This window comes from Sminthopsis crassicaudata, chromosome 1 (assembly GCF_048593235.1).
Source record: "Sminthopsis crassicaudata isolate SCR6 chromosome 1, ASM4859323v1, whole genome shotgun sequence".
Lineage (NCBI taxonomy): Eukaryota > Metazoa > Chordata > Mammalia > Dasyuromorphia > Dasyuridae > Sminthopsis > Sminthopsis crassicaudata.
This window is the reverse complement of record NC_133617.1, coordinates 109,900,120-109,926,013: the sequence shown is the minus strand read 5'-3', so window position 1 is coordinate 109,926,013 and position 25,894 is coordinate 109,900,120. Positions and strand designations below refer to the sequence as shown.

Below are 25,894 nucleotides of genomic sequence, written 5' to 3'. Positions count from 1 at the left end.
TTCAAGTTTTGCTGTGTTTGTGCATTTTATCTCATTTTGTACACTTCTCTCATTTACATAAATATTTTAAGAATTTATTTTTTTAAAGTTTAATTTTTAAAAATTTAACAAAAATCTTGTTCTCTCTTCAACCTCCCTCGTAACACCACTAGAAAAAATGAAAACAAAATCTTTGTTAGCAGATATGCATCTTCATATTAAAGATTCCTAAATTGGGCATGTACCAAAAAAATCTATTGATTGATCAACTGATCAATCAGTTTATCTACATTTTTCTCTCATTCTGCACCCTGAATCCATCATCTCTCTGTCAGAAGGGAGGCAGCAAAATTTATCACTATTCCTCTGAAATCATGGTTGATCATCAGATGATTCAGAGTTCTTATGTATTTCAAAATTGTTTTTACAGTGTTATTGTTATTATATAAACTGATCCCTACATGTATTGTAATTTCCATTTTACAGGTGAAGAAACTGAGTTTCAAGAAGGTTTCTACAATAGTAGCAGGATTCCAATCCAGATCTTCCTAAGTGCAAGTCCACTACTCATTCCACTCTAGCACATTGCTTCCAGAAAGGCAGAGGAAGACATAATGACTTATTGTTGTCAATATGTTCCACAATAAAACAGAATATATATAAACTTGCATAAAAGATGAATTGGAACGTGTCTGGTAAAGTTACAAAAGTATTCTACAGAGTTCCTTACTGTTCAAGTTCCCCAAATGAATTTGAAATACTTCCAATATTTAAAAAGATTTGTGGATTTTGTCCATCATTTAGCCTCAAGCCTTGAGAGGGACAGTATCATAGTAGATAGAGTAATCTTGGGAGCCTGGAGACACAATTATTACATAAATGGGTGTAAGTCAATCCTCACACAGTTTACTTTCTTCATCTATGCAATGGCGATAATTATATTCACACTGCTTGCCTCATAGGGTTGTTTTGAGGGGAAAAACTTTTTGCTAATCTTTGTTGTATAAATTAGGATTTTAAAAAATATTTAAAATTATGGCTCTGGTCTTTCTCCAGTCACTCCCCCCAAAATCTTCATTGGTGTCTGGCCAGTCTTTTGATAAGAAGTCTGAATTTATTAACGAGACTGATCTTTGGACAGCTAAAATACTACCTATCACCAATCCTGTTTTTAAAGACCATCCAGCTTGGCAGGTCCTGACAGAACTTGGACTCTTGGGTCACCAACCTGAAAAAGATCTGGGGATTTTAGTGGTCCTTAAGCCCAATTACAGTCAACAGCAGCTTTAGACATCATTATTTCATTATCCATTTAGAAATCCTTAACTCTTAAATAAGGAGAGTAGTTCAACTTATACTATGTCCTGGTTGGAGCCCATTTGGAGTGTTGGGTTTAGCTCAAGGTACCACAGGGTAAGAGGCACCCATAGGCTAGAGGACTTCCAAAGTGGGGCAACCTAGACAGAAGGCTCCCTCCTATTTCCATAATGACTCATTTGATTTTCCCTAAAGGATCTGGGGATTTTTAGCACAAAGAGTAGACTCAGGGGACCGACCTTTAGTTGTTTGAAGTATTTAAAGTTCAGTCATCAAGAAAGAGAATTCAAAATTTTCTTTCTGATCCAAGAGAGCAGAACTAAAAAGCAAAGGCCTGAAAACTAGGATTGAAGGAGGAACAGAGATAGAGGCAGGACCTGTGATTTTATGGGTGTAGGGAACTGCCAGGTGAGGAAACTTTCTCCATCAATGCAGGTCAGCATCTTCTCTGCAACATAGTGTCTCAGAGAAATGTCTAGGGAATTGAGAGGTTGGTTTGCCAATATGTATTAGAAGCAGGCTTAAAGTAGTCTTCTAGGATTTGAGGCCAGCTTATATAGAGTTCTTCAAATGATTAGAGTTCTTCAAAAGTGGAAGGGGATCTCTTGGGAGGTTGGGTCCTCCTCACTGGAGATCTATAAACAAAATTTGCTGGATGTATTGAACAGGAATTTATTTTTTTAGTTAATATGACTAAAATTAGGTAGCTATTGAGGCCTTTTACAACTCAGATTCTGTGAGTCTGTGACTTTACCAAAAGTATTTAAAATATAATGTGATTTAGAGAGAACTTATCAGCTCATTCACTGGGTTACACATGGTATACGTATATCCTGTGAAGGGCCCCTCAGACTGAGTTTGCTGATAATTGTTAAAAGCCAGTCTTCTGGGGGGAAAATGTACATGTGATATACTTTTAAGAAGTTTAATTTGTATCATTAACACTTTCTTTAGCCTAGAAATTAACAAAATAAATTTCATCCAGATTTGTAATAATTACTAATTTCTGAGGTGTAAATGATTACAATGAACATTTAATAATTGGCTCCTTTTTAATTACAAGCTGCTTCCAGCAAATCCATTCCTATATACTATTTTATAGTTCAGAAAAAAGAAATTTCAAAATAAATGATCCAGTCCTTTCAACCATATCAGTTTAATATAACAGGATTCTTGCTACTGGCCCTATCAGCTGATACTTTTTTTTTTGTACCTGCAAGAGCTAGGTTTGACTATAATCTTTTTGTGAGGCCATTCAAATATACTTTTATCAAACCTCCTAATATTTTCAGCCCTTTTGCTTTCACATAGGATGGGGAGGTTATTTTTAGGTTACAGGTGGATAGCAGCACAACCTATTCCTTCAGATTGCTTTGCTGTAAGTAAGATTTATCAAGTGAATTGGGTATAAATTTGTTTCCTGCATTAATATTGACTCTGTTCTCATAGGAACAATATTAGCAGCTCAGAAATGGAATTGAATACCTCACAGATTTATAGATTTAGAACAGAAAAGGACCTTGGAGATTATTTAATCCAACTCTTCTTATTTTATTGAGGAATAAACTGAGGGGAGAAATAACTTGCCCAAAGTTACACAGATAATGAGAGAACTGTGATTTAAACCCAGGTCTTGTTTCCAAATCCATAATTCTATCTTAACTATACCATCTTGTCCCTTGTTTTTTTTTCTAGCCAGTCAATATGGCATAGTAGGTAGAAGATTAGGTTTGGGGCCAGGAAGAGTTGGATTCAAGTTTTCTCTAGCTGTGTGACCAAGTCAACTACCCATGACTATAAATTCTTTAGAACTGGAGTTATAGATTAATCCATAATAGCTCATTCGATCTAATGCTTTATATAACATTATGCTATTTGATTTCTACAAACACCTAAGTAAATTTCATGCTATTATCCCCATTTTATAGATGAGAAAACAGAGGCTTGGAGAGGTTAAATGACTGGTGTTTGGCCAGTCTCAAACAGGATCTGAAATCAGGTCTTCCTGATTTCAAAACTCTCCATCTAGACCAATAAACAAGTGAATAAATAAAACTGAAAATAAAGCAAAAAGAAAGACTAAGAGAGTGGAGGAATTGGAGCCTGAGAGGGGGAGCAATCAGAACTCTTCGTCCTAGGCAGTAACCTGGAGCACCCATATAAAGCTAAGAAAATGGAAAGAGATGGAAGGTCACTTGGCTGTCTGTACTGTCCCAAGCATGGTCCATGGATTGCTTTTGAAAGCTAAGAATGCTGCGTATGCAAAGACACTCCACCAAGTCCTATTATTCGATAACAAATCCAGTGCACATTCCACCCCTGTGAAGAACACCATAAAACTAAGCTGTCATCTTCTCCATCACAGAAACACCCAGCTAAGGCCTAACAAAGCATTTCATAAGCTTAGGACATAGCTTGTTACTATTCTTTGGAAATTTTAAATATTTATATTTCATTTTATTCCTTACTAATTTAAAACAGCCCCCAAAGGAATTTGAGTCTTCTCCCTCACAGAAAATACAATAACCTGCTGTAAGAGAGAGTGACTCATTACAAAAGCAAGTTTAAGAATACAATCGATTATGATCTTCCTTTGCAAAGCATAGAAGAGATGGAACTAACCCTGCAATTTTCACTCAGTATTAGCTTTCCGACTCCAGGGGGTAGGGACGATGGGAAAAGCGATGAGGTTTATTTGTCTTGCCTGCTTATATTTTAAGCAATAATATATTCAGCTCCATTCTATTTTAAGAGTTCAATTATGTCCGTTTCAGGCAAATTGAAAGCCAATGGAAAATTACAAAAGGATTTCCCTCCCCACCCCAAGAAAAGCCACCATGCTTACAGAACCACAGTATTTTTATTTGTCTTTCCAAAATCTAAAATCAGCAGAACTATTGTCTAACGCTTCTTTCTCCATAAACTGCAAATGAAGGCACGGCAGACTTGGTGGCTATTTTACTGCTAGCAGTGGGCACTAGTTAATCCCAATCTTTGTGGGCAGTGACCTAGAATAAGGGCAATTTTTTTCAACATGATGGAATACTTTAAAGAGACTTGGGAAAAAAAGTAGGAAAGATGTCAAGATGAGTTTATTATGGCTATAAGGGCAAAGGGAGCTCAGTAAGAGGGGGGAAAAACTGTGAAAGCCCTATTTCTTCTTTGTCTATTTGCTCTGCCATTTTAGAAACTCCCAGTGTGATTTTAAAATGTACATAGATATGTAATTGTTCAGGTCGGGCTATAACTAATGAGATTTAACTCCACTAAGCAATCTAAAACTATTGACAAATTTATACAAATCCCACTGTGCTGCCCAGTTGACTCTTAAAAGCCAAAAAACCCCAAACCAAAACAAAACAAAACCAAAAAACAAAAAACAAAAACAAACAAACAAAAAAACAAGGCAAAGATCACAGGAGAATTTAATTTAATCAATCTAACAATTATTAAACTGAAGAAATGGAAAGAGATAAAAGTCACTTGGTTATCTACACTAGCATGGGCAGTGTAGGCAAAGAACCATGCTACTTGCATCTCTTATATACCTCTCACTAAGACCCGATACAGTATCGGGAACATAACTGACACACAGATGTGATAGTAACTCACATTTATAAAATGTGCTTCTCTCAACAACTTTATGAGGTACGTTCATCCAGTATTATTACCCCCATATCACAGGTGAGGAAACTGAGGCACAGATTTGTTTAGTGATGTAAAGCATTTTAGTAAGGGGAAAAACCACTGTATTTGGAGTCAAGGAATCTATATTTGAAAACAGACTGGCATTTTCTACCTGTATTACTTCAGGCATGTGACTTCACCCCTCTGAGATCCAGCTTCCTTGACTGTAAATTGAGATGGTTGGTTCCAATGCCCTCTAATTTTCCTTCTCTATGTTCAAATAATGTCACATGTCCAGAAAGGGGTCAAATCCCTTTTTATTCCTGGTAAGAGGGTTCTTCTGGTCCACTGACTCATCTATTCCTCAAGACCACCCTATAAGTCAGTACAACTATCTCCCAAGTCCTCTGACTCCAAATTCAGTGTGCTTTCCACCACACCAAACTGCTTGTAAGTTGACTGACTGGCATTTGGCTGTTGGAATGAAACTGGGCCCCTGGAACGGTGTCAGAATGTTTGACCGGAGTCCAAAAAATCTGCACTGTTACCAATCAACTGTGCATGGCCTCTTGCTTCAGCTGCTCATCAAAAATTTAAGTGGAATTAGGGAAGTATGCAGGGCTTTTGTGTCACCTTCAACCCACAAATAGTTTTTTTTTTTTTTTAAGGGATTACCTTCTGTTTCCTCTCTACAGGAGCTGGAGGCAGCTATCACCTGCCCAGGCACCCAGCCCAAATCTGACATCATAGATAACTCAGTCAGTAGTGCCCTGAAAACAGTGGGGACATTTGAGATTCCAAAGCCCAGCCCCTGAAGGCCAAATATGCCTTTAAGAGGCTGGCAGTCTTTGCATTCTGAACAGGGAGGACTGGAGTTGTTTACAGATGGAAAATAAAAAAAGAACTAAAAACAAACACCAAAGTGCTAACAGCCAGCTGCTTTAGGGCTACCAAAAAGATCCCAGGCTCTGACTCATACAAGGACATTCAGCAGGGTCACTGGATCATCTTCTGCTGTCATAATCAGGCTCCTACAGGCCAAGGAAAGGTGACATTCATGGAAGGGATGGGTAAGAACAAAGTGGGCTTAAGGTGACCAAAGGACCATTTGATCCTGGCCTGGATCTGAGCTTTTCTGGTAAACTGAAACTCCCTTCAGGCTCTTCCACCCCAATAGGAGAGAGGCACCTGTTTTCTAAGGGAGACTGATACCAACTTATCTTCCAGATGAGACACAGTAAGAGCATTCACAAGAACCACAGGGGGTGGAGGTGGAGGAAAACTGGAGAGGTTTCACTCAGGGGCAATTCAATCAGAGACTAGAAACCTACCTAATACACTAATACAAATACAGGTGAACTTAATAGCCTTCTCCTTGCTGAAGGATAGAGATGTGCAGAGAAGTCTGTTTAGAGAGATGAGGAACCCAGAGGGTACCACTTGAAGAATGTTCTACTCTTCTAGAAAAAGTCAATTTACACATGGCTCAGAAATGTAGCAAGTGTTAAAATAGTGGACAAAGAGAAAATTCCCTGGGCCAGAGAGAAGCATCTAATTAGGAAAAAAAAGACAGAACACACATTTTGTAACTTGAGTTCCTATAAGATGGACTTTGACATCAGAGAAAGAGGATACCAGATAGGATAGTTTTCCTTGTAATTAAATTGTTATCCGATCTTTTATAAACAAGAGATTTCTTAATAGTACTCCCAAGTAGACTCCCTTTGTGACTGCTCCCATGTATTTTCTTAAAATAAAAAAATCAATATAGTTTGTGCCTCTCACTCTCTTAGAATAACCCCAGAGATTAAATAACTTGTCCTTCTTTATTGAAAGACAAAGAAAGGTTGATCTGTTACAAACAACAAACAGATGAGGGGCTCTGGAGGTTAAGCCTTCAAAATAACCACATTTTCCTGATAGTTTTCTTAGGATTGGGTGCCAAGCACTCATCCAAAACAACCATTTCAAAGGCTTGGATAATTAGAAATCTGGCTCAGAGACAAAACTCCCCATCTCCACTGATGCAAGGGACTGAAGATGCTGAACATAAGTGCAAACAGAAATGACAATAATAATGATAATATCTATGTATCAATTTAAGATCATTTTGCAAATATCTCATTTTATCCCCACAACCAACCTGAAAGGAAGGTGAAAAAAGAATCAAAGAATTTAAGTTGCAGAGTTCCTTGGAAATCATGTGTCCACACTTCTTCACAGGCAACAGACCCAATTCCAACCCTCTTTTCCCCTTCATTTCAATGGGATGGATTATGAGAAAATTCTACTGAGCTTCAGGGCTTTCAGACCACATTACCACCTGTATGATCTAAGGCTAAATCATTCCTTCTCTGGGGCTTAGTTTCCTCTACATGGCAATCCTTGGAGGAAGGACCAGCCTTGAAATCAGGTCTGCCTTGAATTGAAGATTTGCCTGTGACATATACTGTCTTTGTGATTGTGGGCAAGTCACTTAAACCTTCTAGTGAAGCAGGAACTCTCCAAGACTATAAAATGGTTGATGAATGGCAGATAGTCATTGATGTTGGGAATATACACACTGGCAATTCCCCACCTGGTGACATCATAGATCCAGGGTCTCACTCCTTCAGAGAGATAGAATGGTTTCTAAAATCCTTTCCTGCTGGAAGTCTACGCTCTTATGAGCTTTTTTATTAACTGTAACCGCAGCAGGACTTCAGAGTGTGACTATCTGGGATTAAGTCCTAGTTCTCACTAGCTGTGTGACCCTGAGAAAAGTCACTTCACTGCTCTGTGCACCCATTTCCTCATCTGTAAGATGGGGGCCTTCACTACCTACACTTCACACGTGGTGAGGAAAAGCTGCTATTTGAATATGACTTCTGGTTACTAGTAAAACAAGGTCATATAACAAGCAGAAGACAGGTGGCTGATTTTTCTCAAAGAAAATGAGGTGTCAACTTAGAATGAGACAAAGTTTACAGAAGATTGGTGGGCTTTTTCACCCTTTCAAATGGGCTCATTTTGAAATGATTTTTTTTTTAATCGAGACATTAAACAAATAGAAGGTGGAAACTGAGGAAGCAGGTGCAAATGCTGCCCCCTCCCTCCAATCACTCCCTGCTTTACAAGCAAGGCCCGTTAAGAACATCCCTTCCCGTAGGACCAGCTGGCCATCTCAAATCTCATCCTCGAGGCTGGAGGCTGCTTCCCGGCTTCCCGCTCCCCTCCCACTCCCCGTCTCCTACTTCGCACCCAAGAGCAGAAAGGTTTGGAGAACTCCGGCGCCCTCCGCACAGGCCAGCCCAGGGTACCTGGCCGAGGAGTCTCAGCGTCTGTGGGGATGTGAGAACTTTAGACCTCAGAGCACCGCCAAGCCTCTCTAATCCTTGCAACCTCCAATCAGACAAAAGCTGCGCTTCATCTAAACCAGCTTCTCAGACCATGAGAGCCAAGCCCTTTAAGCAAAAATAACGTCTTTAAGATTCTCTCGTGTCTTTCTTGGATACAGATGACTCTCAAAACACCCTGCTCCTCTCCAACATTCTAAGTTCCTAGCAAAAGCTTGTCCAGAGCTCGGCTCAGCTAAGTTTTCGCGTCCCGGCCCCGCGCTCCCGGCTCCACCTGCAGATTTTTCCTATCAGGTTCGTTACCTTCCTCCCCCCAGCTCTAATCCGGGTTTGGATTCCGGAGAGGAACAGCCCGGGGAAAACAAGAGCACTTGGAGCAGCTCGGTTCTGAGCCCCGTCTGCCCAGCACGGCACAGGAGGGACCAAACAGGACGGGACGGGATGGGGTAGGATACGAGGAAGAAGCGAGGAGCTGGAGAAGAGGAATTCCCCTCACCTGTTGATGTCGCTCACGAAGCCACTACTTTTCTCATCCAGGAACCGCTTCCAGCCATCCGCGGTCTTCACCCAGTTCTGTCCCGGGGACCGCCAGTCCTGGCCGAGGAATGGCATTGTGCCAGTGAGCGGCGGCTGGGAGGACTGGACCGGACTAGACGCCACAAACGGGACGGGGATGCACCTGGACTTGCCCGGCGGCCTGCAGAGCGCGCGGCGCTGGGACACTCCTCGGGCCGGGGGCACCCGGAGGATGCTGCAGACCTGGGCGCTAGGGGATGCGTTGGTTCGGGCTGGACGGGGTGGAGGGGGCGTAGAAGGAAGAAGGAAAAGTATGCGGTGTATGCCGGGGCTGGGGTCCAGGGAAAGCTGTATGCTCTCGGCCTGGTGGGCTCTCGGAAGATCGGGGCAGCGGGGGGCGAAGAAGGAGATGGGGCGCTTTGGTGTCCGTTGCTCCTTCCAGGGAGTCTGGCTCGGACGCTGGGGCCGCAGTATTTATCCTGGGCCCGCTGGCGGCGGCTCTTTGTTGCCGGAAGAGCTGCTGCCTTTTAGCCCTGCCTCCCGGCCCGGGAGGACACGTGGCTTTGTTTATGGGCTCGGCTTGTTTTGGTGGCTGCCACTGCTACTGCACCCTTCGCTGTTGCTCAACCTCGTAGCAGTGGAAACTTTAAACCAGGAAGAAACATCGCTTCTCTCCCGTTTTCCACCCCCAGGTTTCTTCTCCTTTTCTTCGGCCCTTCAAGGAGCAGCTACAAGAGAGGCAACTGCACCTATGGTCTCTATGAAACTGGTCTCTCCCCGTCCTCCTCCTGGGCCCCTTACCTGCGTCCCTCTCCTCTCCTCCTTCTACACTTCTCCCTTCTCCCTGTCTTCTCTTCTCTCCCCAGTTAAAGGTCTATCTAAATAACGTTCCCGAATTGCCAAGATTTTTTTTTTTGAGGGGGACAATGTTTGAAGTCCACGGTAAGAATACAGGGAACCGTTAGTGATGGCAAAGGCAAGTTCAGCCACCCCCATTCATGATCTACATTCCACTTCAAGCAGTCCCCGTTCTCTGAAGGTTCACCTTTAACTAGGGAGAGTTTCAGTTTGGTCAGGAACTAATACCCTATGGTGTTTTTATTTTTTATTTTTAGTTCTCTATTCTTGTTCTCCATTCCTTGGCTTGCTCTAGGTCTTCAGTCCCTCCCCCAGCCATTGAGAAGGTTAGCAATATGATATTCATTAAACATATGAAGTCATGCAAAACATATTTCTATATTAACCGTTTTTGGGGAAAAAAGCTAGAAAAATAAAGTGGAAAACAATGTGCGTCAGAATTCATCAGTTCTCTCTCTGGAGGGAGGATGACGGTTTTCATCCTGAGTCCTTTGGAATCATCTTGGATCACCATATTGATCAGAGTAGTTAAGTGTTTCACAATTGGTTCTAGATCTGCTCAGTTCACTTTGCATTAGCTCATATCAGGTCTTTCCAGGTTTTTCTGAAACCACCCCCTCTTCATTTCTTACAGCACAATAGTATTGCATGACCATTCTCCGACGGATGGGCATAATATGAACACTCTATACTCACATCAGATATTGGAGAAGTCCATAATTTAATTAGCTTGATTTAGTTAATCAATAAATTTAATTGATTTGAATTTTCCAGAGTTGGAAGGGATCTCAGGGGACACTGGATTATTTTGTCTCTCCCTTACTTGTCTGGGAGGTGAACACAGTACCAGAAAAATGAAACAAAAGAGGAGGAGAAATTGAATCAGGAAAAATCCTCTGCTGCCCCTTAGCAGCTATAAGGAAGAGTGTCCTTTTCTTCCTCTCATTCCCTTTGGAGCAATCATAGCAAGTCTTCAAGCCCCTTTAAATGGGAGTGGAGTGGGGAAGGCTTATGCCCTTTGCTAATTTGTTCAACTGAATCTCTTGAGGAAGTAACATAACCAGAGACTTGTTATCTACTTTAGCACTTCTGAACCCCTTCCTTTCCAGGGTATGTATAAACATCATTCTAATTTCTTTCTTTCTTTTTTTTTTCTTTTCTGTGAATGGGACAGGATTTTTTTCCCCTCTACTATAGAAGCTGCTCAACACCCGGAAAGACTCAGAACCATCAAGAACAAATACAGAATGATGGACTTGGCTCTTCTCAACAATGAGGTGATTCAGGGCAATTCCAATTGTCTTATGATGGATAGAACCATCCCCAGAGAGGGGACTATAGGAACCGCATGTGGATTACAAGATGGTATTTTTACCTCTTTTTTTTTTTTTTTTTTTTTGTTAGCTTGCTTTTTTTTTTCTTTCTCACTTTCCCCCTTTTTGATCTGATTTTTCTTGTGCAGCATGATAAATGTGGAAATATGTTTAGAAGAATTGCACATGTTTACCATATATTGGATTACTTGCTGTCTAAGGGAGAGGGGAGGGAGAGAGGGAGGGAGAAAAAATTTGGAACACAAGTTTTTGCAAGAGTGAATGTTGAAAATTATCTTTGCGTGTATTTTGAAAAATAAAAAGCTATTATTATTTTAAAAAAAGAACAAATACAGAAAACATACAATACTCAAATCATGCCTGATATTCATTATACTCCTCCAGTGGTAAAGATAACTTTGTGCCATCACTGAACAGACCTTTCATATTTACCTCAGACTGCCCTGTTAGAGAAACTCATGAGATCCAGATTTCCTAGTCATCCGGGGCATGACTTTTTTTGTGGGGGCCGTATATAGGGGGAGAGCAGAGAGAGAGGAGGAGAGAAGTGGCTTCCAATTAGCTTCAAGTCCTACTTCTCTTCAGAACCTTAACTAGCATGGGGCTACAGGCAATTTATCCCTGGGTTGTGCTATTGGAGGGGCAATTTACTCACACCTTCAGAGCTCAAACTTCCTTCAGGCACTTTTTTTTTTTTTTTTTTTTTTTTTTTTTTTTTTTTTTTTCTTTGAGGCTTCCTGCACTTTTTATAGAACACTTACCAAGGAAGAGGACTAAAGTACCCTTTCTCCTATTATAACCACATAGGTAATTAGAGTGACTGCTGCCACACTCACCACAGTTTCCTTTCCCCAGATGAAATCATTCTTAGTTATGGTCCTATTCACGGTCACCTGTGTGACTAGGCTCTTAGTTTCACAGTGGTCAGGTAACCCTTTAGGATTGCATATTTAGAATTGGCAAGGAGCTTTAGAGGCCATTTAGTCCAACAGTCATTCTACACATGAGGGAACTGGGATTTAGTAAGATTAAGTGACAGACACAGGATCTGATGACTCCAAAACCAACATTCTTTGCACTTTGTAACTCTTTTAAGAATGTTTCATTCAAGTTGCTGATCTGCACTGGTAAAGGGAGTTTCCATACCAGGCATTCCCTATGCCAACAAAATAATAAGTATAGACAATAACAAGTAAAGAATGTCTTTGGCATTGTGCTTGGTGTTAGGGATTCAAAGACAGAAACAAAAGACAATGGCACTATCCTAGAGCTTGTATCCTATTGGGGCATACAAACAAGTAAACAGATAAGTAAATACAAGTCAATTTGAGAAGAGAGAAAACATTCATAACCAATAGGATCAGGAAAGGCTTCATGTAAGAAGTAGCACCTGAGCTGAGCTTTGAAGGAAGCTATGGATTCCAAAAGGCAAATGAATGGCAGGGAATAGAGTACATTCCAAGACTTGTGATACAGAAGATAAAACTCTAATTTCAGGGCCAGTTTCTCTGGAGCAGAGCCTTTACATTAAATCCTCCAAAGAGAGGGATAACTGACCACCTCCCCAAAGGTAGCCCAATCCACTTTTACATAGCTCTAACCATTAAGCAATTTTTCCTTACGTAAAGATTAGATTTTTCTTTTCTCATTTTCCACATATTGTTTCTTACTCTCCGTCTTTGGATAGAATTAGAATATATGTCTAATCCCTTTTGCACATGACAGCTTTTCAAAAAGGACAATGTGTGCTCTTCCTTCCCTAAGGCATTTCTCTCTCTCTCTCTCTCTCTCTCTCTCTCTCTGTCTCTCTCTCTGTCTCTTTCTCTCTGTCTCCCTCTCTCTCTCTCTCTCTCTCTCTCTCTCTCTCTCTCTCACTCTCTCTCTCTCTCTCTCTCTCTCTCTCTCTCTTTGTTTTTAGAGGGCTTAGTACAAGACATGTTTTTTTTTTTTAATTAAAAAAAATTAGTGTAAGATATAAAAATCTATGCCCATTGCTTCAATCCAGGTTTCTAATCTTTGTTATTTACTTCCTGAATCATGTCAATTAACACAGTATTTTAATTTAAAAAGAAAAAAAAACAAACAAACATCTAGCTGGGAAATAAGAAATGTAAATTAAATAGAAAAAAATACCATGTTGCCTTTTTTCATATATATATATTTACTTTGCATGGTTGAATGTCTTATCTTTTTCTTTAAAACTTTCTTTTAGAAGGGTAGAATTAGCAAATAATATAAAGATCTTAAATACATTCTCACAGAAACAGTGTATCATGAGAAGAAAATCTAAAAATTTGAAAGTAATCTCAATTTATTCACAGGACAGTATTGTAAAGGCATTTATCTAGGCTAAACATATTTAATTTTTTTCAAGTGGTTTCTCTCTGGCTTGAATTTGGGGACCCTCATTCTCCTTCTTTCAATGCCCCTAAACTCTGATGCTCAAGACTGAACCCAGCCTTCCAGATGTGTTTGGAGCAGAACAAAGTTCAGCTGCGTTCTGACCTTATTCCAGGAAGCCCCAATTCTTTTCATGCAGCCTTTTAGATGCAGACTGTTTCAAATAGCCACAGTTTTCTTGACCCAGCTTTCCCACCATAAAAAAGATAATTGTGTAGGGAGAGTAAAAATAGCTCTTGAAAGCAATTTGCAAAGATTAAAAAGTTCTAAATGCTGTAGACAAGATAACAAATGAGACCCTGTTAAGTTAGTCTTTGTGGGAGATAACACTATTTATCTTTGAAGAAGTATAATTGGGAGCTGTGTTTATTAGAGAACAAGGTGAGTACTTATTCCTGTTTCTTAAACTTCAAGTCAACCTGATGCAGTGGTGCAATTCAGCTTCAGAGGACCTTGACTGAAATCCTGCCTGTCAATTATTATCCATGTCACTTAAGACAGGCCTTTTTCGGGCCATAGTTCCCCTATTTGTACAATAAGGAATTGGCTAAGTAGCCTCTCAGGTGGATCCTTTCTGCCTCTAAATCTGTGACTTCTTCCTCAAACCACTTTTTTCTTTATCATTTACTCTCAATCATTCAAATCTGACTGTGTGTAAGCATGATCTATGTCCTTTAGCAAGGCACCATAGCCCATATCCAATTTCATGGGAGGCTCTCTGCTTTAATAAATAAGATATTCCTCTAATCTCCCCTAATTGTGCTATACTTGGTAAGTATGAAGGGGTATGAGTAGTTTAAAAAAAAAAAAAAAGAAGCATTTACTTACTTTCCAGGTACTGTGCTATGTTCTGGAGATATAAGTAAAGCATAAACATAATTCTTGAACCTAAAGGAGTTTGTATTCTAATGAAAGAGATAACAGATAAAAATATATGGTGCATAAAATAATAACTAGTATTTATTAAGTACTTGCTATATGTGAGACATTGTGCTATTACAGTTAAAAAAAAAAAAAAAAGCTGACATTTATATAGCGGTGACCATGTGCCAGGCCCTGTGCTAAGTATTTTACAAGGATTATCTCATTTGATCCATGCATGATCTATAATCTCAGAGAAGCACCAGCAGTAGAGAGGAGGGGGATGGGGCCTGCCGAAGGTGTGATATGAGCTGGGCCTTGAAGGAAGCCAGGAAAGCCAGGAAGCAGAGGTGAGGGGGGAGAGCAGGCCAGGTCAACCTTGGAGTCCGGAGGGGCTGCAATCGAGGAACAACAAATAGTCCCATGTAGATCACAGAGCACATGGAAGGAAGGAAAGTATAAAAAGACTGGAGAGGTAGCAAGGGACCAGTTGACAAAGGGCTTTAAATGCCAAAAGGAACATTTTATATTTTATTCTGGAGTCACTTTGTGGGTCTTTTATGTATAGTCAAGTTGAAGTGCAGACATTCTTCACTGAAATGCAGTATTATGTTACTTTACTGGGTTTCTTTTTTTTATTTCCAAAGGGTATTTTATTATGAAAATATTTAATGGTGGTAGTAGTAGGTTAAAAATAGCTTTAGCATGAGTTTGTGGGGGGAAGGGGGGAGGGGGAAGGGCAGCGGACCAAATCCATCATCTCCCTCTGTTCACACAGGCTGCATTTGAGAAGGGAGGAACTGAAGTGAGTAAATAGATTACGTCCAGCCACTTCAGAGCACTTACAGGGAATGTATGTTTAATGTCACAACAATTTGCATCTGACCTTCTCCCCTGTCCTGGGCGGGGCATCCTGGAACTAGTGGCCAGGGTGTTTGCTAGGTGTGGGTGAGCAGAGCCTGCCAGCTGAGTGTTATTTTTGGAACTTTGGCTCCAAGTCCCGCCAACTAAATTAAAGTTGGTCAGACACATGTCACTGAAAATCTGCTCATTCTTTTAATGAGAATCATTTGGCATTCCTGACGTGTGGGTCTGATCTGTTCTCTAGAGAGGGCCAAGGGCATTTTGTTATAATCCTCCTTATTTCTAGAAGGAATCACTCAGTTTGCAAGAAAATTCTTCCCTCCGTGGCCTTTGCATGTACCGAATGGACAGTGTTCATCTGACACAAGTTTGTAAACTTTTGCATGAAGGAGAAGAGCAGAGAAAACCCACAAAAGCTGACATCAATGCTTCACATTCCCGTCAGTCCTTTTACTAAAGATTTCAAAATTTGAGTCTGTTGCATTTTTTGTGTTGTTGAAGCTTATGGGTTTAGTTTAGTTTAAAACTTTGTGTGTAGGTCATTAAGACAGACCTAGTGGCTACTCTCTGTACTTGGGATGGGCTAATTATAGATTTGAGCATTTTCACATGTTGTGTTCCAGGATTTAAAAATCGCTTGGGAGAAAATAAAAGGTATCCCTGGAGGAGAAAGTTGCCTTATTCATTGGGGTGCAATGGAAAGAGGGTAGGCTTTGGAACTGATATATCTGGATTCTAAGCATGTCTCTGTCTAGATCTTTTTGTGTGACTTTGGACAAATCATTTAAGTTCTCTGGGTCTCAGCTTCCTCATCTGAGTATAGGAAGTTCCCTTCCATATATAAAAACTACTGTATGATTTATGGCAGTAATTGTTTTTACCATTTTGTGTGTAGCCAGGACACTCCTTTGACAGTCTGGTGAAGCTTATGGACTCCTCCTTAAAATAATTTTTAAATGGATGAAATAAAATATATGGGATTGCAAAACAACAACTTTTTAAAATTAAAATATAATTATTCAAATATTTTTTAAAAAGCCCAAGTTCATGGGTTGAGGCCCTAGATTAAAATTCCTTGACCTACATGTTCTTAAAATCTTGTAACTCAAATCACATTTAAAGAACACTAAGAGAGCTATTTATTTATTTATTTTATTAAAGCTTTTTATGTACAAAACATATGCATGGGTAATTTTTCAATATTGACCCTTGCAAAGCCGTCTGATAGAGCTATTTAAAGCATTCTATTGTGCACCCTTTTGACAATCAACAAGCATTTATTAAGGCCTACTATGTGTCAGGCCCTGTGCTAATTTTAGAGGATACAAGAATAAAATTAAAACATTTCCCATCCCTAGGGAGCTTATATTATTTAAAGGGAGAAAGCATGTGGGAAAAATCCTTTTGCAAAATTATTCACCAATTTATTTTTATGCAAATCCAAATGTTTACATGGTATTGTTAAAAGTGTGGCATAGCTCTATTAATTGGATCATTCATTATTCAGATAAGATTAATCCGATCGAAGTAATTGTAACTTCAATGAAAAATGTTAAAATTCTAATTTCTCTATAAATCTGGATTTGAAATTTGGCCTATTCATGGAATTTCAGAGGTTGAGGGGATCTTAAAAATCCTAGAATCTAACCCTTTTCTATTATAAATGGGGAAACTGAGGTTCTGTCTTTAGAGGTTATGTGATAGATATGTCTTGTTCACACAGAGTTAGGTCTCCTGATTTGCAGTTCAGGGCCGTTTCTAATGCACAGGTATATAATCATGGAATTGAATAGAGCAAAGAAGGATGTAAAGAAAAGATATGAACAATGCTGCTGTCTATAGACGTTGAGTTTCTGTAGAAATTTTTCTTTAAAAATAAAGTTAGAATAATAAATTTGAAATGTCAGGCACAAATTAAGCCGCCTTTTTTTCTTCAGATCAAACTCTTATTCCTCCCTATTCATTCATTCAATTAACATTTATCAAATGCCTACTATGTGCCAGCTATGTGTCACTATCTAAATATAGACAGTGGATTGTTGATCGAGCCTGTTAATCAATCTTTCCCTCTTTTCCTCTCCAATTTTGTATTGTTTCCAATCTTCTCTCTACATCTTCATAGTGATTGACTTTAAGCTCTCTCTCTCTCTCTCTCTCTCTCTCTCTCTCTCTCTCTCTCTCTCTCTCTCTCTCTCTCTCTCTCTCTCTCTCTCTCTCTCTCTCTGCCTGCCTCTCCCTTTCCTCCCTCCCCTTTCTCTTTTCTCTCTGTCTGTCTGTCTCTCTCACTTCCACTCCCCCCTCCTTCTCCCTCCCACTCTCCCTATCCCTTTCCCTTTCCCTCCCTCTTTCTCTATCTTTGTCCCTCTCCCTATTCCTTTCCCTTTCCCTCTCTCTATCTTTGTCCCTCTCCCTATCCCTTTCCCTTTCCCTCCCTCTCTCTCCTCCCTGTTCTTCCCCTTCTCCCTCTCCCTTCTTTTTCCTTTCCTCCCCTTTCCCCTCCTCCCTCCACCCCATCTGTCCCCTCTTACCCCTTGCCTCAAATCCCTCAGTGACTCCCTATAGCATTATCAATGCTTCAGACTTCTCAGAGTGACATTTGATGCCATTTCTTATCTGAAACTATCTCCCTTTTTAAGCCTTACATGACCAGAATCATGGAAACAGAGCAGTTGTGGTGGCAGAAAGGCACGGACTATTACTCATAGCTTCTCTCCTACTCTGAGGATGGCTATAGGACCCAGATAAAAGCTGGAGAGAGAGAAGCTTTGTGCTAGTGTCTATTGTAGGTTGACACATTATTCACCAAAGTTGGAGATGCTATAAACCAGAAAGCAGCAAAACAAATGAGACAGGGCAGTGGGATAAGGGGAGGGGGCTGGTATTTCTGGGTTACTTTGCCTTTTCTCTCTGTATTCTCCTGTGTTATGTGTTCCAGGTAAAGTCCAGTGTAGTACACTGTGACCTTCCTCCCCACATTTTGGGTGTGAACAATACTGAATGGTTGGGCTATGACTATGTCACACAGTGACAGCTGAGTCCCTGTTGTCTGGGACAACACTTCCCAGGTCCTGGGTCAGAGGTCATGGGATCCTGATACTTTATCTTACACTAGTCCCTCTCTCATCTATTCTACATTCCAGCTAAACTGGACTATCACCACCTTCTCTCCAGTTTTAGGAAGCAGCCCAGACATACTTTTGCCTCAATCCCTCCTAGACTCAAATGCAAATTCCTTGTCTCCCTCCTCCCTCCTCCCACCTCTTCCTTCTGTACCCTTCCCCTTGCTTGGTAGCTCCTCTTTATGTGTTGTCTTCTGCCTTGAGAATATAAGCTCTTGAGGTCAGGGATGCTCTTACCAGCTTTATTTGTATCCCTAGAACTTAGCATAGTACTTGGTGCCTCATATGTGTTTTATAAATGCTTTAGAAATGTTTAAGTCTATTTCTCCATGCAGGTTTCTATCATTCTATAATTTAGGTATCTATCATATCTGCCTACCCATTATCTCTCTCTGTCTCTTGTCTCTGTCGCTCTCATCTCAGAATCTTCCCACTTATAAGACTTTTGGCCCATTTTTTTTTCTTATTCCATTATCTCCAGTGGTAGTTAGATAGCTCAGTAAGCAGGAGTTAATAGGAGTCAGGAAGACTCACTTTCCTGAGTACAAGTCTGGCCTCAGACACTTATAAGCTATGTGACTCTGGGCAAGCCATTTCATTGTTTGCCTCAGTTTCCTCATCAGTAAAATGAGCTGAAGAAGGATACGGCAAATCACTCCAGCATCTTTGCCTAAGAAAACCCCAAATACGGTCACAAAAGTCATACAGACACCTAAAGTTCTACATGACAATGACATTGACAGTTTTTATGATGTTTTTTTGTGATATCCAGCCTAAATTTGACTCTGAAACTTGTGCTTATTGTTCCTGGTTAAGGTTCAGAAGAAGTTCAAATAGTTGAATACAGATATTATTCTCCTCTACTTCTCTCATACAAGCTTTCCATTTCTAGTACTTTCAACTAATCCTCATATGACATGGACTCAGTCCTTTACCCTCTTGGTTTTACTCTTTCTGATGCTTTTCAGCTCAAAATAACTAATAAAACTAATGACAATAAGCTCTCTTTATATAACACTTTAGGTTTTCAAAGTACTTTACAAATATTGTTTCATTTTATTCTCACAATAACTCTGGGAGGTAGATATCATTTTTGTTCCTATTTTACAGATGAAGAAATCGAGGCAAACAGAAGTGAAATACATTTGCAAGATCACACTTCCCTTCCCTTCATGCCCAGGGCAAATATCTGAGCTTAGATTTGAATTCAGGTCTTCCTGAGCCAATGATCTGCCAGCATTGTTGTTCACTCATGTCTGACTCTTTGTGACCCCATGCGGGGTTTTCTTGATAAAGACACCGGAGTGGCTTACCATTTCCTTCTCCAGTGGATTAGAGAAAGAGAGGTTAAATGGTTTTCTCAGGATCTCACAGCTATTGAGTGTCTGAGACCACATTTGAACTCAGATCTTCCTGATTCCATTCCCCGTGATCTATCCACCATGCCAAATAGCTACTAATGTGCTTACTACTGTAAGTTTATTGACATGCTTTGTAAACTGTGGTACTAGCACTGAATGCATCAGATGAGGTCTGAGGAGGACAGAATACATTGGAGCTACCCCCTCCCTCTTCTTGAAAGTTGTTCTTCTCTTCATGAAGCCTGAGATCTCTTTAGCTTTTTTGCTTCATCTATAAACTGGGATAATTAAAACCTCCAGTACCCATCTCACACACATTCGCTATGAGGCTCAAATGGGCTCTTGCATATAAAGTGCTTTGCAAACTTTTAAGTTTCTATGGTAATGCCAGCTGATATATCCTCCCTTCATAAGTGAAGGATTATGATTTATCTAAACTTGATACACACAAGACAGTATTTAGCACCAGGAAGGACCTCAGAAAATTCTGGGAGGGCATTTCCCAAGGCAAGAAAGAGATAGTAAGTGCTCTACACTTCTGCTATCATCAGTGGAGATGTGTACATCTACGCTCCATTTCTCAGGCTGAGTTCTTGTCTTATTTTCTCCATTCCAGTGATATTGACCTTTCAATTGCCAAAAGACACCCCCTTACCTCCAATCCCAGATGTATTTCACATTCTCATCTGCTTCAGCCATTGCCCCCCAAATAAACCGTTGTAGAACTGCCCACCCTTTGCCCTGTGTCTTTTCAACCTCCCACTGTATAGCTAAGACATTTTGTTTCATTCTGGTTCCTGGATGAGCCCCTATGTGTAGGGAAAGAGATTCCATGTGTAAAGGGATCCATCTGTGCTGAAAAATGTCATTTTGTGGCACAAAGGGAAGCAAAACATGTCTCTATGTGATGTGATTGGGTTCACTCTAACTTCTGATTTGTCATTTTTGGAAAGGGAAGAAGGACCCAAGATTAATTAATGCTTTCCCCAACAAACACTGGTTCCATGATGAATAGACATAGAGAACATCAAAGAAATCCATTTATCCAAGTCACAGTAAAACAGAAATCAGAGAATATATAATGGACAATGCTGAGTAGAGGAACTTCCTCACTGGGACGGAGAGAACTCAGTTCAACTGACAGAGTGTTCTGCGTCTCACCCAAGAGGAAACTCCCCAAAGTCTCTGGAGTAGGAAGCTGGGCACAGGGATAAACTGGAGACTTCTAACTCCTCTCATCTTTTCATAATCTTTTCCTTCAGCAACCTGAGGTGAAGCTGGCCTCTTTCTTCTTCTCTCTCCAAGTTGGAAGTCGGATAAATGCCAAAGCCACTTGACTGGGGGTTTATAGAGTTTCAAAGGGGACTGGCAAAGGTTGGAGCTCCTGCCCCTCATTAAGTGTGTCTTGCCCCTCACAAGGGCTTTCATCTCTACCAATAGTGAGAGTTTTGTACCAATGAGCTTTGGGATTGGGGTTACACTAGACCACTTCTTTTCTTGATTCTTCTTTGGCATTCAGTCTGGGCTTTCACAAGATACTGCATCGCTAGCCATCCTTTTTAGGACTATTTATGGTTTTTTATACCTCAGATCACAAATTTATAGGTGGGATAAGGGGAGTCAGAATACTTCTTGCTTCCCATACCACCTCCATACATTTCCTCTGCCATCATCACTCAGAAATCTTTTCTCTTTTGAGGTTTGCTTGTTCTAGCTAAATTTGTCACCTATTTCAGATCCTGGTGGTGATTGTTTACTGTTTTCTCAAATCTCCTGACGTCTCATTTTTGTTAGTCTCCTCATCTTCCACGATCTACCCCTCCTCTACTCCACTCCAGCTGCAGTCTGGGAAGACATTCCCTTGATCTTCCATGTCTCATACATGTTCACTTCAACCACAAATTTTGAATTTCTCTACACATTATAACCTATCATTCCAACTCCTCCTATACCTTACTCCTCCTAAAACTATTCTTTCTCACTAATTCTATCATTACTTTCTTTCCTTCCCTTCTACATTCCTTATCTACTTCTCTCCTCTCCCCAAGCTCTTTCCCTTTTTGTCACCCTTGCTCCTGCTTTATTCCCCCCCCCCCAAAAAAAAATAACATTTGACGAACTGAAGGACTTTCAAGTATTTGTAGAAAAAAGACCAGAACTCAATGGAAAATTCAGCATAAAATATCCAGAAGAAATAAAAGGAGAAACCAATAAAATTCGACACTGTTCTCTCTTCTTAAATACTTTGTTATTTAGTCCTATTGTCACTCATACCTTGCCAAATTCTAGCCCTTGATTACTTTTGTTATCTTTCTTTACTTTTCAGTAGATGTTACTCAACAGGCTTGGAAGAGTCTCCTAACTGGGCTGACCCTGTTCACAACAGATTTATGTTGTCTCAGCCAGTGCTTAGCTAACCCTTTTAATCCTTCTTATCGATCTCAACTGTTGTCAGATCTTCTCTTCTCTGCTCAAGTCTTTCACACACAACCCTTTCTTCTTGCCCTCTTCTTTGTTGAGGTCCTTGCCTCATACCGTTCTGAGAAAATAGAGGCTATTTGCCATGAGGTTCTCATTTTCTCTTTTCTCCATCTCAAAACCCTTTGATATCATCCCTCATTTTCTTCTTCTTACTACAGTCTTTGATGAAGACATGGCTTGTCTTTCTCTTGGCATGTATACAATCCCTCTTCAGATACTATTGATTTTATCTTCTCCAGCCTTCTCTAGAAAATTGCCTTCACCATCACCTTATTATCTCTAATCTTCATTCTCTTACTATCTACATTCCCTGTTTCTCACAAACATACCCTGTTCTTCTCAATCTCTAAGAAATGCTCATTAGACCCTACCTTTCCCTCAAGATATTATTCTATATCTCTCATCCTTTTCTAAGGCAACTCCCTAGAAAAAATTGTCTACACTCATTGTATTCCACTTCTATTTCCCCACTTATTTCTTCACCTTTTACAATTTGGCTTTTGTTCTTATCACCCAGTTAAAATTACTTCCTTCAAAATAAGTAGTGATTTCATAATTTCCAAATATGATGCTCTTTTCTTATGTCTCATCCTTCTTAAATATCTTTATAGATATTGATACTGTTTATCATCTCACCTCCTCTGGATTCTCTCTTTTCAAGGTTTTTGTTCTCTTTTGGATATTTTCCTATCTGTTTGAATTCTCCTTCTTAGATTCCGTTACTGAATAATCACCTATATCATTCCTCCTAATTGTGAAAACACTCCAGGACTCTTGGCCTTTTTTCCTTTCTCTATACACTTTCTTACCAACCTCATTAATTATCATTGGTTTAATTATAATTTCTCTTGGTGGCTTCCATGTCTCAATCTCCAGCCTAATCTATCTCCCAAGCCCCTCTCCCAGAATCACCTATTGTCTATTGGATACTTTAAACTGGATTTCTAGCATATGGCCTTATTAAATTCAACAAATACAAACAAAACTTACTATCTTTTTGCTCAAACACAGTAAACATCTCTATTTCAGTCAAGGTCTCTCATCCAGTTTCCCAATCTTGGTATCATCATTGATTCCTAACTGTCACTCACCTCACACATCCAATTTATTGCCAAAACTTGTCAATCTTATTTTGCATCTTTCTCCTTCTTTTTATTCACACAGCATGAGAATATGGAAATATGTTTGGAAGAACTGCACACACATGACATACCAGCTCTGGTTTTTATATCTTTGTCTATCTGTCCCTCTTGCCTGATATACTCTCCTTCCTTATCTCTATTTTTTAGAATACTCCTTGTTGTTAGTTCTATCAGTTATGCCTGACTCTGTGACTCCATTTGAGATTTTCTTGGCAAAGATATTGGAATGGTTTGCCATTTCCTTTTCCAACTCATTTTACACATGAGATAACTGAGGCAAATAGGGTGAAGTGACTTGCTCAGAATCACACAGCTTGTAAATATCTTAGGCCAGATTTGAACTCAGGTGAATTTTTCTGACTCTAGGCCCCAAAATCAACCCACTGAACTGCATAGCTGCCCTTAGTTTTTTTTCAAAATTCAACTCTCATGGAACTTTCTACTTAAAGCCTTTCCTTATCTCCCTAAACTGCTAGTGCCTGAAATCAAGGAGACTTGAGCGATCAACAGCAATCATTTAACATTTTGTGAGTGTCACGTAGTGTTTTAAGCCTGTACATTATAGACAGCTTTGTGGAAGAAATCTTAATACCAACAAAAAAGTCAAAAGTCAATAGTCAGGTATCAAGTATCTACTATGGATATTCTAGGGATAGTGTTAAACACTGGGGATACAAAAAGGGCAAAAAAACAGCCTTTGTTCTCAAGGAGCTCACAGTATAAATAAAGGAGATATACTTTAGATATATACAAGCTGGAGAAAAAGTAGATGGAAGGTAACTTCAGAAGGGAAGGCACTAACAACTGGGGGAGGAAGAAGTGTAGAGGGCTCCAGGTGGTTAGGTGGTTCAAGTGACTGTGCCTCTCTTGATTTCCCCACCAGGTCATTGTGGTTCATCAGTTTTTACACCAGAGCTGGATTTTTGTCAGTCTTCTCCATGAATAACATGCAGTGCCACGCTTAAGGCCTTTCCAGCAAAAACAAAACAATTCAGTCAATTCAGTAGGAAGAAACTAATTTTGCAAAGAAGTACAGAATGTTCGTCTTCCTTCCCATTCCATCAAGTACAGAATAAGAAACTTAGCCCCTTGAGGGACATATTATTTTTCAACCAGGCTTTATTGTTGATCGTAATTTAAGGAATACTTTGGTCTTTTAAACATCTGTTCCACTGGAAATGCTGTTCTATAAAAAGCCTTTGCCAAACACCTTCAAATAAAGTACTTTATAAAAACCCCACATTTTGGATTTCCCCCCCATGTGATTAAGGAACAACAACAACAACAACAAAAAACCTTTTTAAAATGGTATTTTAGTTTGAGTCCTGGGTTCGTACCAGAGGCAGTGGGATATAGCTTAAAGAATGCTAGGTTTAGCACCAGAAGACCTTGGTTTGACTACTGACTATGTTAGGTCTAAGTCCTTTCATGCCTTTTTGCCTCAGTTTCCTTATCACCAGAATGAGGAGGTTATGCTTGATCTCTAATGTCCCCTTCTAGCTCTTAATACTAATAATTATTGTTGTTACTAGTTGGCATTTGATTGAAAGCCTGCTCATGAATCTGTTGTGATCCTGAGCAAATCTCTGTTTGGCTCAGTTTCTTCATCTGTAAAATGGAGATAATGATAGCACTTACTCTAAGGATTATTTTGAGAATCAAATGAAATAGTTGTAAAGTGCTTAGCACAGTGCTTGGAACATAGTAAGTACTACATAAATGTTATCATCATCATTAGTGTTATTATATCAAGTAAGATAGTATATGTAAAGTAGTTTGTAAACCTTGGTGTTATATATGTATATTTACATATTATAATAAATTTTAGTTGTCACTAGTAATAATATTTAATTATTGGGTTATTGATTAAGTAGAAGGTATTGTAATTCCCAGTATATTGACAGGGTGAGATTAGAATGCTTTGAAAATATTATGCCAAACAGAGCACTGAAAGCTTGCATCAAATGTTTCTTGCTCAGAACCTCTTGGTTATGCTGCAAGCTTTCAGATTCCTTGTTGGGTAGGCCTTTGCATCCTGGTTGAAGTGGATGTTGCTCACATTTTTCTAGTCCTATTCAAAAAGCCATGATGGTGTCTATTACTATTTCAAGGCAGCTGTTGCTGTGGAGAAAAATGAAGGTGGTTATTGTGGTGGTAGTTTGCTCACATGACATTTCAGGCTCTTATATGCTCAGGGACTTCCCAGTTGTGTCATTGTTCTACTTCCTCAAACTGGGCTAGCTTTAATAAGCACAGTATAATCCATGACAGTCAAAGTCTAGAATGGATCTGAACCCCAAACAAAGTCAGTATGAATGGCATGGAAACAGGGGGAAATATTTTTTGCTATTTAGATATTTTCTCGAATTCTCAGATTGTTAAAAGCAGAGGTTTTTTATATAACTTTCTGGCTTATTTTGGGTACAGTTCAGGGTACATAAGGGGAGCTGAATTTTGTTCTTACTTCTGACAAAGAACTGGATGGTTAAGAGGAAGTAATAGTAGAAAGTCCCCACATTATCTTAAGTGAAGTGAAGATTTGACATACTTACCAGATGGACTACCTTGGACAAGTCACTTAACCCTGTTTGCCTCAGTTCCTGCATCTGTTAAATGAGCTGGAGAAAGAAATGACAAATTAGTATCTTTGCCAAGAAAATGCAGTCATAAAGATTGGACCCAGCTGAAAATGCCTGAACA

At 39.7% G+C, this 25,894-nt stretch overlaps 1 protein-coding gene across 1 annotated transcript in view; it reads right to left on the bottom strand.

Annotated features, from left to right (window-relative positions):
* The window catches only part of FBXO32 (F-box protein 32), a 36,202-nt gene extending 26,926 nt beyond the window's left edge, over positions 1-9,276 (bottom strand). Inside the window, exon 1 of the mRNA XM_074266066.1 lies at positions 8,755-9,276. Coding sequence (XP_074122167.1) covers positions 8,755-8,870 — 116 coding nt within the window. The 5' untranslated portion in view covers positions 8,871-9,276. The remainder of the gene's footprint in view (positions 1-8,754) is intronic.
* Between the last annotated feature and the right edge of the window lie 16,618 nt (positions 9,277-25,894).